The 14,829-nt window shown below is 39.2% G+C and overlaps 2 protein-coding genes across 5 annotated transcripts; one reads left to right on the top strand and one right to left on the bottom strand.

Annotated features, from left to right (window-relative positions):
* Positions 1-613: 613 nt before the first annotated feature.
* Positions 614-6,635, top strand: LOC113024736 (uncharacterized). Of its 4 annotated transcripts, XM_080302520.1 has the most exons (13): positions 614-728; positions 2,467-2,492; positions 2,795-2,880; positions 3,029-3,062; positions 3,159-3,248; positions 3,660-3,731; positions 3,840-3,928; positions 4,041-4,143; positions 4,406-4,508; positions 4,588-4,640; positions 4,752-4,830; positions 5,052-5,941; positions 6,050-6,635. In XM_080302520.1, the coding sequence occupies exons 6-12, from the start codon at positions 3,675-3,677 to the stop codon at positions 5,609-5,611; spliced, it is 1,044 nt and encodes a 347-aa protein (XP_080158646.1). In that variant the 5' UTR covers positions 614-728; positions 2,467-2,492; positions 2,795-2,880; positions 3,029-3,062; positions 3,159-3,248; positions 3,660-3,674; the 3' UTR covers positions 5,612-5,941; positions 6,050-6,635. The 4 variants fall into 4 exon arrangements, with proteins under 4 accessions (XP_080158646.1, XP_080158645.1, XP_080158648.1 ...); XM_080302519.1 differs by having other exon boundaries at positions 3,660-3,928; XM_080302522.1 differs by having other exon boundaries at positions 3,660-3,928; positions 5,748-5,941.
* A 1,141-nt stretch (positions 6,636-7,776) lies between these two features.
* LOC113024544 (uncharacterized) lies at positions 7,777-10,952 on the bottom strand. Its single transcript, XM_080302523.1, has 5 exons — positions 10,889-10,952; positions 10,524-10,620; positions 10,040-10,150; positions 9,425-9,591; positions 7,777-9,092 (listed from the first exon to the last, which is right to left on the bottom strand). The coding sequence occupies exons 2-5, from the start codon at positions 10,611-10,613 to the stop codon at positions 8,165-8,167; spliced, it is 1,296 nt and encodes a 431-aa protein (XP_080158649.1). The 5' UTR covers positions 10,614-10,620; positions 10,889-10,952; the 3' UTR covers positions 7,777-8,164.
* Between the last annotated feature and the right edge of the window lie 3,877 nt (positions 10,953-14,829).

Below are 14,829 nucleotides of genomic sequence, written 5' to 3' on the forward strand. Positions count from 1 at the left end.
GCTCCCCCACCCAGGTAATCGAAGCACTGCCCCAAGTGCTTCGATTACTTGGGTGAGTAGCTCCAGCTACTCCCAGGATTAACATCAAGATCGCTGTCCAGAAGAGCGCCGTCCTGCAGCAACAGTGCTAACCACTGTGCCACCATGCTGAGTTCAGTTCTCTTCAGTTTAATTGGATTTATATTGTAAGGTAAAGACTCTAGAATTCATCAAACGCTTGTGGGAAAAAGTTCTTTAATTGTAACTTTATGGAGTTTTCCTTGTGACTTTTTAAAATATGTGTGTTTCAAACATTTGTACCTCTTTTCTGTTCTGTGGCTTCTCCCACTCAGTAACCTGACCAAGAGGACTCAAGCTTGAAGGGTAAAGACTGTCCACAGTGGGGAAAACAAGTGTGTGACTGGGACTTCTTTCAGTTTTGTGTAGCTCATATTTTCTACAGCTGACCAGTTTCATGTAAGATTTACAGAAATTATAGGACGATCTGATTTCCTCGTGTCAGCATTGTTCCCACATCATCATAATTAATGTTGTTCCAGGTTCAACATTGCAAGTGACCAATCACCTTCTTGTGACGTCATTCCTTTGCGACTTCGAAATACCCGCCTTCGATTATTTCGAAATACAAGTGAAGAAGCGAAAAACCGCCGCCTGTCCGCCGAATTTGAAGTCAATTCGCCTGTCCGCCGAATTTGAAGTCAATTTAGGATACTTTCCTTTAATAAACGGTAAGCATTATACATATGTTCCTCACTTGGCTTGCTGTTTGTTTGCTAGCGATAGGCTACTTGACGACAGCATTAGCTAACCAGTGTTCTCTAGACCAGCGTTCCCCAACTTTTTGGGTGTTTCGTGGCCCGGGGGTTGGGTCAGGCAAAATTGCAGTAGCTTCCCTGATCATTTTACAAACATAAGTGAAGAGAATCTGGACTAAAAGGCCTAGACTTATGGTTGTGTGCTGAATCTATGAATCAAACTATCACCTGGAAACATAATTAACTGGTCCATAGCTGTGAAACTGGACATGAGTTCTTGATTCTATGGAGATTAACAGTAATCCAGAAATTTACAAATTTGTCCTGGTACATCGCGTAAATGTTGTCCCAGGGACATCGCGTAAATGTTGTCCCTGGGACATTGTGTAAATGTTGTCCCTGGGACATCGTGTAGATGTTGTCCCTGGGACATCGTGTAAATGTTGTCCCTGGGACATCGTGTAAATGTTATCCCAGGGACATCGTGTAGATGTTGTCCCTGGGACATCGCGTAAATGTTGTCCCTGGGACATCGTGTAGATGTTGTCCCTGGGACATCGTGTAAATGTTGTCCCTGGGACATCGCGTAAATGTTGTCCCTGGGACATCGTGTAAATGTTGTCCCTGGGACATCGCGTAAATGTTGTCCCTGGGACATCGTGTAGATGTTGTCCCTGGGACATTGTGTAAATGTTGTCCCTGGGACATCGTGTAGATGTTGTCCCTGGGACATCGTGTAAATGTTGTCCCTGGGACATCGCGTAAATGTTGTCCCTGGGACATCGTGTAGATGTTGTCCCTGGGACATCGTGTAAATGTTGTCCCTGGGACATCGCGTAAATGTTGTCCCTGGGACATCGTGTAAATGTTGTCCCTGGGACATCGCGTAGATGTTGTCCCTGGGACATCGTGTAAATGTTGTCCCTGGGACATCGTGTAAATGTTGTCCCTGGGACATCGCGTAAATGTTGTCCCTGGGACATCGTGTAAATGTTGTCCCTGGGACATCGCGTAGATGTTGTCCCTGGGACATCGTGTAAATGTTGTCCCTGGGACATCGTGTAGATGTTGTCCCTGGGACATCGTGTAAATGTTGTCCCTGGGACATCGTGTAATTGTTGTCCCTGGGACATCGTGTAAATGTTGTCCCTGGGACATCGTGTAGATGTTGTCCCTGGGACATCGCGTAAATGTTGTCCCTGGGACATCGTGTAGATGTTGTCCCTGGGACATCGTGTAATTGTTGTCCCTGGGACATCGTGTAATTGTTGTCCCTGGGACATCGTGTAAATGTTGTCCCTGGGACATCGTGTAATTGTTGTCCCTGGGACATCGTGTAAATGTTGTCCCTGGGACATCGTGTAGATGTTGTCCCTGGGACATCGTGTAGATGTTGTCCCTGGGACATCGTGTAAATGTTGTCCCTGGGACATCGCGTAAATGTTGTCCCTGGGACATCGTGTAATTGTTGTCCCTGGGACATCGTGTAGATGTTGTCCCTGGGACATCGTGTAAATGTTGTCCCAGGGACATCGTGTAGATGTTGTCCCTGGGACATCGTGTAAATGTTGTCCCAGGGACATCGTGTAGATGTTGTCCCTGGGACATCGTGTGATAGCTTGTAAATAATGGAATGAAAATTATTGATTGTTATTAACTTGTGAAAAAGAAGTGTAACAAATCCACATGTTATGTTCTTACACCCTTACAGAAACTGTGACTCCTTCACAATGTCAGGTAAATGTCAACTCATGTTGAATAATCAACCAATCAAGCCTTTTATTATCACATGCAATGTTACACGTACAACTGCAATGAAAATTTCACCCCCTTCTGACCATACATATATTGCTTAAACATCACATTGGGAAGACAGGTCGGAAACAGTTAGGAAGGTCAGAAAACAATTTAATTAATAGATGAGGAGGAGAAAAAAGAACTACAACCAGACAAAGCTCCTAGAAGACTGAAATGGATGATGGTTGCAGCATGCAAAAAGAAAATGATATCTGTTGACTACAGCATATGCTTTCTCACAGATTACCTTGTGGGAGTAGCTGGACCAAACTCTATTGGTATTTCAAGTTTGAAATCCCTGTTTGACCAGACTAACATTTCAGATGAGGTACCTCTTGACATAAAAATCCTTTTATGTTGTCATAAAACTAATGTTAAATTCTGCTTTAAATACACTTTATTGTACAATTTACTTAATGAATCGTATTCCTTAGTTCTGTTCTTATTTATATGTATTTATTTATTTGTTTTATAAGGTAATAGATGGCCTAATCTAATTTGCAGTGTGAGGTATGTTGAAAAGCTTGTTTGATCATAATGACATAGCATGTTTACGTTTTTTGTAATGTATTTGAAAACATAGGTGTATTTATGTTATTTTTATAGAATTTCCCTCACATTTATCCAATACCAAGCCAAATCACTGGAAAAATTTTGGATGGGTCCACAAGAGCACAAAGTGCATACTTTTTGAAGGTATGACTTGGACTGTGGTAACTATGTTCTTATCACAAAGGGTTTATAAGTTGCCACTATAAACAAACAGCATTTTCCAAAATTGAAGCCTTGTCAGAAGAACCTGAAAAATACCTTTCTGAAACCTTTTCTGTGTAAAGACTTGCTCAAAAGCAATGCACACAGATTAAAACATTTCTGTCTTGGCCAACTGATAAAGAACACCAAAAATTGAGTGGTGCGTGTTGAGTCTGTGGTCTTGATTTGTTTTGTACACACTATAGAAATTAATTAATGTAAACCAAAAATGACACTTTCTATATGTTTGTGTATCTGCAGAATTAATTACAAGTCTCACCTGACAAGCTTTTGCAGTTTTGCAGTGTCATTTTTGACAGAAAAACATACTTGTCACATTATTTTTATTTCCAGAAAAACATCTTTCAGATGTATGAGAAATTGATTGGAGCCTGTCTGGAAAACGGCAGCCACTGGACCTTGTTTGTAAGTTGCACAGATTTTGCACTCTCTCTAGTGCATGATACTTTTCAGTGTCCCTCATTAGGAAAGCTCAAGGCCCAAGCCTACCATATCCATCTTTTTACAAAACAGTTTTGTGACATACCCAAGAGGACCATAGTCTATATGAATTCATTTGGCGAGTCGGAGGTCAGAAAAAGTGCGGTGTTGAAAAACTGGAGGTAATTAATTAACATATTTAACATAACATATTTAATTTAATTGAAATCATTACTGAACGTGGTTATTGATTTCTCTATATGCTTTTTATTTGTAATAACTGCGATCTCTCAGCTCATTTGCTTCAGCAAGAGGCTGCGCTGGAGAGTGGACCTTGTCACATGTGAGCCACCCACATCAACAGGATGGGAACTCATGTGGAGTGCATGTCATAATGGTACTGAAAACTATAGCTTTAACCTATATAAGTAATGTTTACATTTTTGCCTATTCAGTTTTTAAAGCCTTAGAGGCAGGATGGTAAAATCTCAATTTTTTTTGTAGATTGAACCATTTCAGCAGTAATGCTTTGCTTTGGTTGCTCTGTTTTTTTTTTTTCTCGGGGGGGGGGGGTGGGGGGGTTAAAAACAAACAAACATTTCTTTGTTAATCTAATTCTTTTTGTTCTTTTTTTTTTTTTCTTCTTCGTCAATTATTAGTTTGCCCAATCTCTCATTGACGGTAAAACACAAGTGGAGGAGTACAACACTGAAATCACAAAGCTCAGGTCCCGACTTTGCCGCTACTTATTTTCCTCAATAGGTAAAGATAAAATTAGCTGCCTTCTTTTTCTCTAACATTGGAAAATGTAACTTGTACTTAAACAAATTATATTTTGCAGATCGAACTAGGAAGTGCAGTCAGTGCTGGTGTGTGATTGCAGCCAAAGACCGGGTACACTATGACATGTCCTTAGCCATATAGATTGTTTATTTAATGGACTTTGTTCATTTGTTTTTTGTTTGTTTATTTCTTCTTCTTCTTTTTTTTTTTTTTAATTCACAGGTGCAGTGCCAGAAATGTGGTGCATACAAGCACATGCGTTGTTCAAAGTCTGTTTGTGGCATCTGTATCTTCTGTGAGAGTAAGTCACAATATAACTAAACAATGTCCAAAAATGTTTAAAGTGAAATTTTTTTTCGTAATTTTGCCTTTGCACACCAGGACTGTGTAATTAAAGTGGACGTTTCAAGATCCAGTTTTTACACAAAACTATTTTAGACATAACTGTGTCGTATTGTGGGGATTTCTCTTCACAATAAAATTGATATAGTGCTGTTTATATCATTCTTCTTTATGTAACAGCACAGTGCAGCACAGCAGAGGGAAAGGAGTTGTGCAGCATAGTGGGTGGCTATACAGGAGGAGCAATAGAAGTAGCCAGTGAAGAATGTCATCAGGGAAAGCATCAGGCAGCGAATGACAAAGGAAAAGTTCCTAAGGGAGAGAACATCTGCAGCAAATCGACAAGTAACAGTGAGATAGGAAGACTGACAGTCAGAGATGAAGGTACACAGACTGAAAGAGATGAAGGTACACAGACTGAAGACAACGAAAAAGAAGCAGAAGTATACGGCACAAGTCTGAGTACAGATAATGCTGCTGCTGATGATGTTGACAGGATCGATGCAGATGCAGAATTCCAAACTGATTCAGAAGGAACTAGTACAGTTTACAGAGTGCATGGTCGCTTATCTGTACCAAGCTCAAAAAAGAAAACCTACACAATAACAGAAGACGAGATCAAGCGCAGAATCAACGCAGAGAACATGTCAGTTCATGTTTTCAGAGGTTTGATTGGGGTAGGTATACATTTCGTGATTTTGATGTCACCTGAAATAAATCCGGGTTACTCGTATCAATGAAGTGACAATGTGGCTGGAAATTGTGCATTTGCTGCAACATATACACAATTACACCATGTAAACAAAAGCATTTAACTTTGTGCGCGTGTGTGTGTCTCTCTCTGCTCTTTTGGTGTTTGCACTTTTTCTTTTTTAGGGCCGTAAAGCCAAACTGCCCGCAATGATTCTTGACAGGCCTAAGAAGGCCAAAACTAAAGTAACGGTGTTTAGTGTTCTGAGTGAAGAGGAGGCTGGGGAGCTAGCCCTCGGGTTTGCCGGAAGATTGGCCTGCGATGTCACAACAGACATGGTCTGTAAAGGCATCGACCATTCAAGTGCTGATATGACAAAGTAAGTTAGTAAAACAATATGAAAGTTGTATCTTTTTTGGTATTATTTGTCATTTCCCCGTATTTGGGTTATTGGTGTAACATTGTTAATCTTACTTTCTAATAACAGACAGACTCTTCTCAAAATCCAACACAATCTTAAACATGAGCTGACTGATTCCTCAACCTTCAGTTTGCTGACACACACCTTTGGCCCCGCTGCACTGGATTCTGTCATTTCATTCCTGTGTGAAAAACTTGATCTTGTCTCTTAAATAATGAAACCTTTTGTGACTTTTGTTTGTTCTGTAAATCAGAATCTTGAAAATTGTTCATTGTTGTTCTAAGTTTGTGTTAACTATTTGGCAAAAATGATTGGTTCCTAATCCAAACAGCATAATGACTGTTCTAACACATATCTTAAAAATGCTACAAAGAAAGAAAATTATCACATATGTTTCAATATGAATGTAATTGTGTCACACTCGGTTTGTAGTAGCTTTCCTGTTTTATTTTGAGTTTTGGTATGTTTACACTGTTATTTTTATTTCCCGTGTGTTCGTCTTCCCTTATTAGTTTTACTGTATTTAATTAGTCTGATTTAATAACTTATAATTATTTACTTTCCAGTGTGTATATATGCTCCTCGTTTGGATTATTGTTTGTTTGAGTTCTGCCTGTCTTTTCTATTAAAGATTTGGACTTTTGGACTATTAGTGGACCTCGTAGGTTTTTATTCTGTTCAATTGGTAATTGACTGGGTTTAATTTAGTGGCCTGGAAAACAGGCCGGAGGGATCTGGTCATTTTAACCCCCTAAGACCCGAAATCTTCCATGGCATGCATTTTTAATTTCTCTTTGATATTTGGGCCGATTGGAACCCGATGAATGTAAAAAGAAAGAATTACCAGGTTTTGTTTTTTTTACCTAATTTTTGTTTCTGAGAAAAATGAGAGCCACATATGAGGACATTAATTTGAAATTTCGATAGAACAGTTGCAGTATAATGTCCTCGTAACTGTATATCAGGCACTTGTTGATCAAGATTTAGTATTTTGGTCTAAATAACCCAAAATGTGATGTCCACATGTGTGGACGCCAGGCTGGAGTAAAGTGTTAGAGCTATTTATACCTATGTAAACTTTTATACACTGGTTTTTACCTGTCTTGTTTCAGAAAGGTTTAAAAGGGTAATGTCCACAGTTTATTTGTTTATTTATTTGTTTGAATTCAACATATTTTATTAAAGTAATTGAGCTTGAACACAGAAAAAACTGAATCAAATAATCATAAAATCAAATCACTTGCACTATACTGAAGTCTAATCTACTCTGAGCTAATGCCAGTTTCCAACACTAATGATCGGGTGAAGGAGAGATATGAGGGTGTGCACGGCCACTGGTGCTCTTATCCCTGTTCTTTGTGATACAATCCAACAGGAAAGCAGTCAAACCCTTGGACATTAGCCAAGTTAACGTTCACAAATATATACACACAGAGGAACTCTGAGCCCCAATGTCAGCATTAGCACAAACATGCCACTTCATACCAAATCTCAGTGTGAGGTCAGGTGTTAGTCTCATTCCATTACTCTGGCTATATTTTCTTACTCATTACTATTAAACTTATACTTAAGACTAACTATTAACAAAATCACACCCCAATAACTCTGTTATTACACTTTGTATTTAATCATAAAAAGGCTGGATGTTGAAACCTTTTACTTCTATTTTGTATGAGCCAGGATTCTCAACAGCTGATACTCTATGTCCAAAAAGTGACAGGTATCGTTTTATGGAGCAAAAAACTTAAGAGCGCATATTTTATAAATAATACCAACAATTACAAATGCAGACCTTTAATAGTAATAAGTAATCCTTTATTTATAATGCATAGCAATATAAAAATAGTAACATATGAAAATATTACAATGGGCACAGATGAATTTGTATCAAAAACAGCAACCAAGCCAACGTAATGAATAACACACATAAATAACAACTGCTTGAGAGACCAAACAATTTCTTTTCATCTGTTCCTTGGCAGAAAGTTAAGACAGCTATTCAGCTTTAGGTTTCAATAAACAGAAGTAATGGATGCAGTCCCTTTGAAATGTCACACAAAAGTCTACTTGTGCATATACTTAGCTTTAACTCTTCTCTTTTTTGTTTTGTATTCCAAAAGGTTTTCATTTTCTCCAGAGGATGTCTCTCTTTCAGTGGTTATCGACTGTTCACATTCATTTTCAGACTGTTGGAATGTCGATGCTGGCCGAACGTTTCTTGCTAGAATACAATGGCCTAATTTTGCGTGCATTATCTGTCATCTTTATTTCGTACTGGCATATACTTTTGCCTACTTGTTTTGTTTTTAAGACATTTGTATGCAGTTCATCTATCATTGCAGTAATACCCTCTGGAATGAATGCCCACTGTTTAACTGTGTCTAAAACAGCATTTAGTTTTCCAACTGCATCTTCTGTGCATTTTTTGTCTGTGCTTTCAACTACAGGAGTGTCATTCAAAGTTGATAGAGGACTTTTCAGAGAGTTTTTCATTTGTTTAAAATGGCTACAAGCCACCTTCAGGCAAGCACATGTGTTATAGTGAGAGAACGTACAACAAGTGCACTGAAGTGTTTCAGCCGATGCAAAAAAACACAGATTTCCAAACAAACTTGGCATTTTTATCACTTTCAAGTCCTCACAGTGTACAAAGTAATGCCTTTCTTTCACTGCAATTCTTGCCAAGGTAGAAATGTCTGTTTCCATGTTTGGATAGATGTCATTGTCAGCCTCTGCTAATTTTGCAAGTAACACTAGATGCTTGCAAAGAAGTCCTCGTAAGCCATATGTACAGTTGCAGTAGGACTCAACAGGGCAGACATCATACACCATGTCTTCTCTTAACTCAGATGGGACTTGATATGCATTAACTCCATGGCTGTTCTGGACTGTAATTTTAAGAGCCCAACCACTTTCCATCAGTCTTGAAGCAGAGTCTGAAACTTGAGACAAGGTGTCAGCAAACCTGTTTTTCATGCGGCCCACATCTTGCAGGGTTTTTATGACTGAGAAGTAGTCGTCGGCCTTCCCTAGGAGCACTTCAATCAGATCATCCAGACGCCTATTCTTGTAGCCAGATAAAAACTGGTATTTCAGGCGGTGGAAAAATCTGAAAAACAGTTATTTGAAATGATTAGTAACTGTAATTGAAGGAATTTAAAGTTTTAATCAAGACTGTATTATTTTTTAAAAAATTGGAATACCTATTGCACACGTCTTTTATAAAGGAATGCTCTGTGCCGGTTTAGCTGATTTAGGCAAATCCACCTACTCTGTTTTTTGTTGTGATAACATAAAAAACGCTGCTAGAATTTAAAGGATTTGCCTAAAACCTGTTCTGGCAATGACATGACGAACCTACTCAGTTTAGCCTCTTGGATTAAAGCATAATATCTTTTTTTCAGCAATACAATCGAATGAGGTCAAAATAATAAATCATACCTTTCAATCACATTGTTTGTTTCAGAACGAGCGTGACTGAACCGACGGCCGTAGTCACACCACATGTGGCCAATGCCTTCCCAGTGCTTCAGAAAATACTGGCACACCAAAGGGTATTGCTTAAATGTCTGGCAGAACTCTGCTGATGTGGCTTTAAAGTCGTCCTCCTAAGAGAATTGGATGCAACAGAATATATTTCAATCCATTTAACAGACCTATTGAAATCTTTAATATTATGTATTGAAGCCCTTTTCCTTTTATTGAATAACATTAAGAATTTTAAGTTATTAATAATATGTCGTGTTTTTGTATTAAGAAGCAATTATTTCTTCCCTTACAATGGCTAAGAAGGAACACTAAACCTATAAGCATATTTGGTTTCAGCATCTGTCTGTGAAAGAATCCCACTCACAAGTTCTACTGCACAGTGGGTGACACAATGATGTTCTGCACAGCTTAAGTGCTTGTTTTGATAAGCAAGATAAGAAGCCAGTTTTAGAAATTGTTTCAAAAATCTATTTTGTATCTCTCTGTAACTTTTTTTAGCAACTGAAAGTTATTATGCTCTTAGTGTAATCAAGAAATCAAAATGTGAAATAGACAAATTACACTTACAGATGTGCAAGCTTTCAGCTTACAAAAGAAAGAAATGATTTCATTTCTCTTTTGGGTGTTAGAAAGCCCATGGACCCCGGACTCTGATTTTGAAAGCCATCGATTAACAGCCTGTGAATGTAAGAGGAAAAAAGTTAATCTGGAGAGAGAGACAGAGGAGCAGCTGTACAAAAAGCATAAAAGAAATCTGACGTCCAAAAATAACTTTGTCACTCACTGGACAAGAGGACCTGTGCATTACAGAAATCAACCAGGCAAACATATTTTTAAATGTCAAAAAGAGCTTTGGGAAGCAGCCACCAGAAGATGAGTGCACTGTGGTCTTAAATGGATGGACATAGTCACTCAACATTTTATCCCTTTATATTCATTAACCTGAGTAGGTGAATATCACAATGAGGCAAATCATAACAACAGGACCCTGTTGTAAAAATGTGTTTCAGGTGCATCTTAGACAACATGAAAAGAAAACAATGTGGTTTACCTGCAAGACATGGTACCAGCATAGAAGGATAGCTGACTCTGGAAAAACCTTCTGCAAAGCATTTATTTCCGCAAAGTCTTTGTCAACCATAAATGCTCTACAGAAAAAAAGAAAACACTAAATGAGATTAAACAGTATGAAAATGTTTTTGCTATCTCAAAGCACCACTTCAATGCCAAATTAAACATTTCAACTCACAAGTAGATATATAAAATACTGCATACAGCCTATAGGAATAACTTTAACAACTGGAAAGGAAAGTTTTTTGCAGCCCATGCTGCAGCTATAGCATTAGATTCTGGCATGTTATAACTTTTTTGAAAAGGAATTATTTCAAAATTAATAGCTGTCAATGTATTATTTACCTCGGGGAAGTTGGGAAATGCTCACAAACTATTCCAAGAACAGTTTCCAGGGTTTTCTGACTTTCGTTGCCACACTCTTGGTGGCGCTGTCACTTGGTGTTCGCTCGCTCTGTGGTAGAGTATCACTTCCTGTTCCTGCTCAAACACAGTGGTGTTTCTGAGTAGCTTATTTGCTTAGCGATTTAATTAACAACTTTTAAATACATTCTTCTTTCATAGTATAATCTTCACGTGCTTCATCCGAAGCACACTTTCTGTGTACTCACTACCTAATTTATAGCCAAAGTATTCACTCACTGTCTCTGTACTGTCTCGCTAGCCTAGCTTAGCTCGTAGCCGACTCATTAGCACCATGGCTACTTCACCTGTCCCTCCTGCACTTTCTTGCTCATTGTGTCAGATGTTTAGTTACTCCTCGGCCTCCTTTAGCAGTAATGATATCTGTAACAAATGTAGCATATTTGCAGCGCTGGAGGCCAGGATTACTGAATTGGAGACTCGGCTTCGCACCCTTCATTCACCCGCAGCTAGCCAGGCCCCTGTAGCTGGTGCAGCCGAAAATAGCGTAGGCCCCGCTAGCTGTTCCCCGGCAGGTCCCAAGCAGCTGGGGAAAGAGGGCGGCTGGGTCATGGTGAGGAGGAAGCATAGTCCTAAACAGAAGCCCCAGGTACACCACCAACCCGTTCATGTGTCTAACCGTTTTTCCCCACTCGGCGACACACCCGCCGGGGGTCAAACTCTGGTAATTGGCGATTCTGTTCTCAGACATGTGAAGCTAGAGACACCGGCAACCATAGTCAATTGTCTTCCAGGGGCCAGAGCAGGCGACATTGAAGGAAATTTAAAACTGCTGGCTAAGGGTAAACGTAAATTCAGTAAGATCATAATTCACGTCGGCAGTAATGACACCCGGTTACGCCAATCGGAGGTCACTAAAATCAATATTGAATCGGTGTGCAACTTTGCCAAAACAATGTCGGACTCTGTAGTTTTCTCTGGTCCCCTCCCCAATCAGACCAGGAGTGACATGTTTAGCCGCATGTTCTCCTTAAATTGCTGGCTGTCTGAGTGGTGTCCCAGAAACGATGTGGGCTTCATAGATAATTGGCAAACCTTCTGGAGGAAACCTGGTCTTGTTAGGAGAGACGGCATCCATCCCAATTTGGATGGAGCAGCTCTCATTTCTAGAAATATGGACAAATTTATTAAACCCCCCAAAATATGACTATCCAGAGTTGGGACCAGGAAGCAGAGTTGCAGTCTTACACGCTTCTCTGCAGCTTCTCTCCTCCTGCTACCCCCCCAAAAACCCATCTCCATAGAGACTGTGTCAGCTTCCAAAAAGACAAAAAACAAACTAAAAACCAGCAACAAACAACTTAAACATAAACAATTACAAAGAAAGAACAATACAGTATCCACATCTGAACCAAAGAGTAAAACAGTGAAATGTGGATTATTAAATATTAGGTCTCTCTCCTCCAAGTCTCTGTTAGTACATGACTTAATAATTGATCAAAAAATCGATTTACTCTGCCTTACAGAAACCTGGTTGCAGCAGGATGATTATGTTAGTTTAAATGAATCAACACCCCCGAGTCATTCTAACTACCAGAAATCTCGAAGCACAGGCCGAGGGGGCGGTGTGGCAGCAATTTTTCACACCAGCCTATTAATCAACCAAAGACCCAGACAGACTTTTAATTCATTTGAAAGCCTGATGCTTAGCCTCGTCCACCCCAGCTGTGAAACTCAGAAACCAGTCTTACTTGTTATCATCTATCGTCCACCTGGGCCTTACACAGAGTTTCTGTCTGATTTCTCAGACTTTATATCTAATTTAGTTCTGAGCTCAGATAAAATAATTATTGTGGGTGATTTTAACATCCATGTAGATGCTAAAAATGACAGCCTCAACATGGCATTTAATCTGTTATTAGACTCAATTGGTTTCTCTCAAAATGTAAAAGAACCCACCCACCACTTTAATCACACTCTAGATCTTGTTTTAACATATGGCATCGAACCTGAACATTTAACAGTGTTTCCTGAAAACCCTCTCCTGTCTGATCATTTCCTGATAACATTTACTTTTACAATAATTGATTACACAGCGGTGAAGAGTAGACTTTATCAAAGTAGATGTCTTTCTGAAAGCACTGTAACTAAGTTTAAGAATATAATCCACCCACTGTTATCATCTCCAATGCCCTGTACCAACACAGAGCAAAGCAGCTATCTGAACGCTACCCCAACAGAGGTCGATTATCTTGTTAATAATTTCACCTCCTCACTACGTACGACTCTGGATACTGTAGCTCCTGTGAAAACTAAGGCCTCAAATCAGAAGTACCTGACTCCGTGGTATAATTCTGAAACACGTACCCTAAAGCAGATGACTCGTAATCTGGAGAGGAAATGGCGTGTCACAAATCTAGAGGATCATCATTTAGCCTGGAGAAATAGTTTGCTGCTTTATAAGAAAGCCCTCCGCAAAGCCAGAACATCTTACTATTCATCACTGATTGAAGAAAATAAGAACAACCCTAGGTTTCTCTTCAGCACTGTAGCCAGGCTGACAAAAAGTCAGAGCTCTTTTGAGCCAACCATCCCTTTAACGTTAACTAGTAATGACTTCATGAACTTCTTCACAAATAAAATTTTTATCATTAGAGAAAAAATTACCAATAATCATCCCACAGATGTAATATTATCTACAGTTACTCTTAATACCATTGATATTAAGTTAGACTCTTTTTCTCCAATTGATCTTTCTGAGTTAACTTCAATAATTACTTCCTCCAAACCATCAACGTGTCTTTTAGACTCCATTCCTACAAAACTGCTCAAAGAAGTCCTGCCATTAATTAATTCTTCGATCTTAAATATGATCAACCTATCTCTAATAATCGGCTATGTACCATAGGCCTTCAAGCTGGCTGTAGTTAAACCTTTACTCAAAAAGCCATCTCTAGACCCAGCAGTCTCAGCTAATTATAGGCCAATCTCCAACCTTCCTTTCATATCAAAAATCCTTGAAAGAGTAGTTGTCAAACAGCTAACAGATCATCTGCAGAGGAATGGTTTATTTGAAGAGTTTCAGTCAGGTTTCAGAGCTCAGCACAGCACAGAAACAGCTTTAGTGAAGGTTACAAATGATCTTCTTATGGCCTCTGACAGTGGACTCATCTCTGTGCTTGTCCTGCTAGACCTCAGTGCAGCGTTCGATACTGTTGATCATAATATCCTATTAGAGCGATTAGAACATGCTGTAGGTATTACAAGTACTGCGCTGCAGTGGTTTGTATCATATCTATCTAATAGACTCCAATTCGTGCATGTAAATGGAGAGTCCTCTTCACACACTGAGGTTAATTATGGAGTTCCACAGGGTTCAGTGCTAGGACCAATTCTGTTTACATTATACATGCTTCCCTTAGGCAGTATCATTAGAAGACATAGCATACATTTTCACTGCTATGCAGATGACACCCAGCTCTATCTGTCCATGAAGCCAGATAACACACACCAATTAGTTAAACTGCAGGAATGTCTTAAAGACATAAAGACCTGGATGGCCGCTAACTTTCTGCTTCTTAATTCAGATAAAACTGAGGTTATTGTACTCGGCCCTGAAAATCTTAGAAATATGGTGTCTAACCAGATTCTTACTCTGGATGGCATTACCTTGGCCTCCAGTAACGCGGTGAGGAACCTTGGAGTCATTTTTGACCAGGATATGTCCTTCAGTGCACATATTAAACAAATATGTAAGACTGCTTTCTTCCATTTGCGCAACATCTCTAAAATTAGAAATATCCTGTCTCAGAGTGACGCGGAAAAACTAGTTCATGCATTTATTACTTCCAGGCTGGACTACTGTAATTCATTATTATCAGGATGTCCAAAAAACTCACTGAAAAGCCTTCAGCTAATCCAAA

Source organism: Astatotilapia calliptera, chromosome 6 (genome assembly GCF_964374335.1).
Source record: "Astatotilapia calliptera chromosome 6, fAstCal68.1, whole genome shotgun sequence".
In the NCBI taxonomy this organism is placed as follows: domain Eukaryota; kingdom Metazoa; phylum Chordata; class Actinopteri; order Cichliformes; family Cichlidae; genus Astatotilapia; species Astatotilapia calliptera.